Source organism: Oncorhynchus tshawytscha, unplaced genomic scaffold, assembly GCF_018296145.1.
Source record: "Oncorhynchus tshawytscha isolate Ot180627B unplaced genomic scaffold, Otsh_v2.0 Un_scaffold_1528_pilon_pilon, whole genome shotgun sequence".
In the NCBI taxonomy this organism is placed as follows: domain Eukaryota; kingdom Metazoa; phylum Chordata; class Actinopteri; order Salmoniformes; family Salmonidae; genus Oncorhynchus; species Oncorhynchus tshawytscha.
The window spans coordinates 1,561,523-1,565,345 of NW_024609832.1; the positions used below are offsets into that span (position 1 = coordinate 1,561,523).

The following is a 3,823-nucleotide window of genomic DNA, read 5'->3' on the forward strand; positions in this document are numbered from 1 at the left end:
TTTAAGAGCAGTTGGAGGCCACGGAAGTAGAGTTGTATGGTATTGAAGCTCGTCTGGATGTTAGTTAACACAGTGTCCAAGGATGGTCCAGAAGTATATAGAATGGTGTCATCTGCGTAGAGGTGGATCAGAGAATCACCAGCAGCAAGAGCAACATCATTGATGTATACAGAAAAGAGAGTCGGCCCGAGAATTTAACCCTGTGGCACACCCATAGAGACTGTCAGAGGTCCGGACAACAGGCCCTCCGATTTGACACACTGAACTGTATCAGAGAGGTAGTGATGACAAGCTAGATGTGCTTATCAAGAGGTGTGTTGCACTCCATGCATCATCTTGTTTCTCTTGATAGTAGGTGATGTGATTGATTGCATTGCTAGCATTCTAACCTGTACCCATCCAATTTAATTATTTCTTTTAACATTTCCAGACTAACCATTGGGTACTAATTGTTGTGTTTTCTAGTGCTTTATATTGCATGCATACTTTATGTAAACTGTAGCGACAGTTCCCGAGACAATTTCCAGGTTTCATTGTCTTTAAAATACATTATTTTGTAAATCTCTTCTCTCAGCCTGTTGAAGGGGAGGGATGGAGATGGTTTTCCTCAGTACCAGGAGAAGTTCATTAGAGACTGCATCAGGAAGTTTCCCTACTGTGAAGCCGCACTGCTACAGCAGCAGGTCATGAGCATCGCACCAGTGGAGATTGTGAGTGAACTTCCACTCATTCATCCATTCAAACCTTCCTTTGATTTAGGTCTCATCCCCCAAAATTGTTTTAAACTGCATTGTTGGTTAAGGGCTTGTAAGTAAGCATTTCACTAAGTTCTGCACCTGTTGTATTCGGTGCATGTGACAAACAACACTTGATTTGGTGTAAGGCTCCTCCTATGGACTCATGTAATTTGTCCCTGCGGAAATTAATCAATTGAAGATTGATTGGATTATATAAAACATTTTAAATGTGTAATTTGCATATTAAGGAGTCCATGTTCATTCTCAATTAATTTAGATTATATTGACAATTGATGTTATTACAAATGCCTTTCCGTATGGCAATGTTCACTGTTTAACATTCCACGTTCCACTGCTTCTCGTCTCCAGGGTAATGACCGGACAGCGTTCTCAGTGTTAACCCAGGCTCTCACGGGTAAGATGACCTTCATAGATGCTGATTTCTGCACTACGTGTGGAGAGAGAGGGGCAGAGAAGAGATCTTCCCTCTGCAACATGGTAGGAAAACCACCTCCGACCTCTGATACAGAAGCACGTGGTTTCTCTCATTTGTTTCCCTCTCTATTACTTTGGTTACACTTAATGATTTCATCCATGAATACGCCATGCTTACATGCTAATAAATGTTTTATTTTACTACTACAGGTGACTTACTGTGGCCTGATTTGTCAGCGACTCCACTGGCCCACCCATAAGATCTGTAGAGGACTGCAGGAGAAGGATACCCTGAGACTGAGGGAGCACTGTGGTAAACTATGCACTCCTATCTGTTGAAAACACATACAATAGGTTTGCTATAGTTATACTACACTGTGCTATGTTGCTCCATACTGGACATGCTTTTTAGCCCAGGAATAGGCTTATTCTGATTGTGGGATACTGGCCTCAATAGCCTACTTTACCACTGTAGCTTGTTACATACTTGTAGCTTTCTGATGCCTTCTAAGTTCAACTTTAGACTGTTTCCCCATTCTCCTCTCTATCCTGGGTCCAGACGAGGAGAGTGACATGGTAAAGGAGACAGCCAGCTTCCTGGCAGAGCTGTGTTTTTAAGGCAGAGGAGCATGGCGTCGTTAGGGTGTCCCAGTCCCTCAGCGCCAGACCAGCTAAACTGCCCCTCCACATCCTCAGAGGGACCACCATCCTGCCACCAGGAATGAGAAGGACTGCTGGTGTTCTTTTCTACTGGGTAGTTAATTTATTAATGTTACTGATTGGCCAGAGTTCAGTGATATTAATAATGAAGTTATATTGAACTGAATTGATTCCATTCACTTGGTGTATGAGGTCTGAATCAATCCCTGATTTAAATCAAATCAAATTTTATTTGTCACATACACATGGTTAGCAGATGTTAATGCGAGTGTAGCGAAATGCTTGTGCTTCTAGTTCCGACAATGCAGTAATAACCAACAAGTAATCTAACTAACAATTTCAAAACTACTGTCTTATACACAGTGTAAGGGGATAAAGAATATGTACATAAGGATATATGAATGAGTGATGGTACAGAGCAGCATAGGCAAGATACAGTAGATGGTATCGAGTACAGAATATACATATGAGATGAGTATGTAAACAAAGTGGCATAGTTAAAGTGGCTAGTGATACATGTATTACATAAGGATGCAGTAGATGATATAGAGTACAGTATATACGTATGCATATGAGATGAATAATGTAGGGTATGTAACATTATATTAGGTAGCATTGTTTAAAGTGGCTAGTGATATATTTTACATCATTTCCCATCAATTCCCATTATTAAAGTGGCTGGAGTTGAGTCAGTGTGTTGGCAGCAGCCACTCAATGTTAGTGGTGGCTGTTTAACAGTCTGATGGCCTTGTGATAGAAGCTCTTTTTCAGTCTCTCGGTCCCTGCTTTGATGCACCTGTACTGACCTCGCCTTCTGGATGATAGCGGGGTGAACAGGCAGTGGCTCGGGTGGTTGTTGTCCTTGATGGTCTTTATGGCCTTCCTGTAACATCGGGTGGTGTAGGTGTCCTGGAGGGCAGGTAGTTTGCCCCCGGTGATGCGTTGTGCAGACCTCACTACCCTCTGGAGAGCCTTACGGTTGTGGGCGGAGCAGTTGCCGTACCAGGCGGTGATGCAGCCCGCCAGGATGCTCTCGATTGTGCATCTGTAGAAGTTTGTGTGCTTTTGGTGACAAGCCGAATTTCTTCAGCCTCCTGAGGTTGAAGAGGCGCTGCTGCGCCTTCTTCACAATGCTGTCTGTGTGAGTGGACCAATTCAGTTTGTCTGTGATGTGTATGCCGAGGAACTTAAAACTTGCTACCCTCTCCACTACTGTTCCATCGATGTGGATAGGGTGGTGTTACCTCTGCTGTTTCCTGAAGTCCACAATCATCTCCTTAGTTTTGTTGACGTTGAGTGTGAGGTTATTTTCCTGACACCACACTCCGAGGGCCCTCACCTCCTCCTTGTAGGCCGTCTCGTCGTTGTTGGTAATCAAGCCTACCACTGTTGTGTCGTCCGCAAACTTGATGATTGAGTTGGAGGCGTGCGTGGCCACGCAGTCGTGGGTGAACAGGGAGTACAGGAGAGGGCTCAGAACGCACCCTTGTGGGGCCCCAGTGTTGAGGATCAACGGGGTGGAGATGTTGTTGCCTACCCCCTAAAGGGGAATGATGAAAATCAGCATTATTAGTGATTGGCCAGGATGTCCAGATTGAGAGGGGAGAGTGAGGATGAATGCTTTATTCACCAAGCAGCTGTACTCAGGGTGTATTCAGGGTGTGTATATGATGTACAATAGCATATTGTGTCTTAAAATAACAAAAACAATTTCCTCCCTTCCCTTACATTAGTAATGTGAAAAATGCTTTCATGTAGAAATGGGACCACCTTACTGAACAATACGTGTCATTGTTATGACAGTGGATAAAACACACAATATGTGTTACTCTAAACTTGTGATTTCCTTCTATAACTTGAGACCCATGGATCATCTTACCAGTGATGTATCTATATCAGTCCATGTCTCAGATGATCCACGGATGGCCCAATGACGATCTGACTTCAATGCTGGACCAACCTTTACACCCAAATGGCATTTGTTTTGGTTT

At 43.6% G+C, this 3,823-nt stretch overlaps 1 protein-coding gene across 1 annotated transcript; it reads left to right on the forward strand.

Moving 5' to 3' along the window:
* The first annotated feature begins 375 nt into the window (after nucleotides 1-375).
* Nucleotides 376-2,072, forward strand: LOC112229307 (ankyrin repeat and MYND domain-containing protein 2). Its single transcript, XM_024395136.2, has 4 exons — nucleotides 376-710; nucleotides 1,107-1,235; nucleotides 1,383-1,485; nucleotides 1,732-2,072. The coding sequence occupies exons 1-4, from the start codon at nucleotides 687-689 to the stop codon at nucleotides 1,788-1,790; spliced, it is 315 nt and encodes a 104-aa protein (XP_024250904.2). The 5' UTR covers nucleotides 376-686; the 3' UTR covers nucleotides 1,791-2,072.
* The last annotated feature ends 1,751 nt before the right edge of the window (nucleotides 2,073-3,823 follow it).

Coding starts and splice junctions, on each gene's coding strand:
- LOC112229307 (XM_024395136.2), top strand. CDS start 687: ATGAGCATCGCACCAGTGGAGATT. Junction 1,236..1,382: donor GATCTTCCCTCTGCAACATG/GTAGGAAAACCA, acceptor TTACTACTACAG/GTGACTTACTGTGGCCTGAT. Junction 1,486..1,731: donor GAGACTGAGGGAGCACTGTG/GTAAACTATGCA, acceptor TCCTGGGTCCAG/ACGAGGAGAGTGACATGGTA.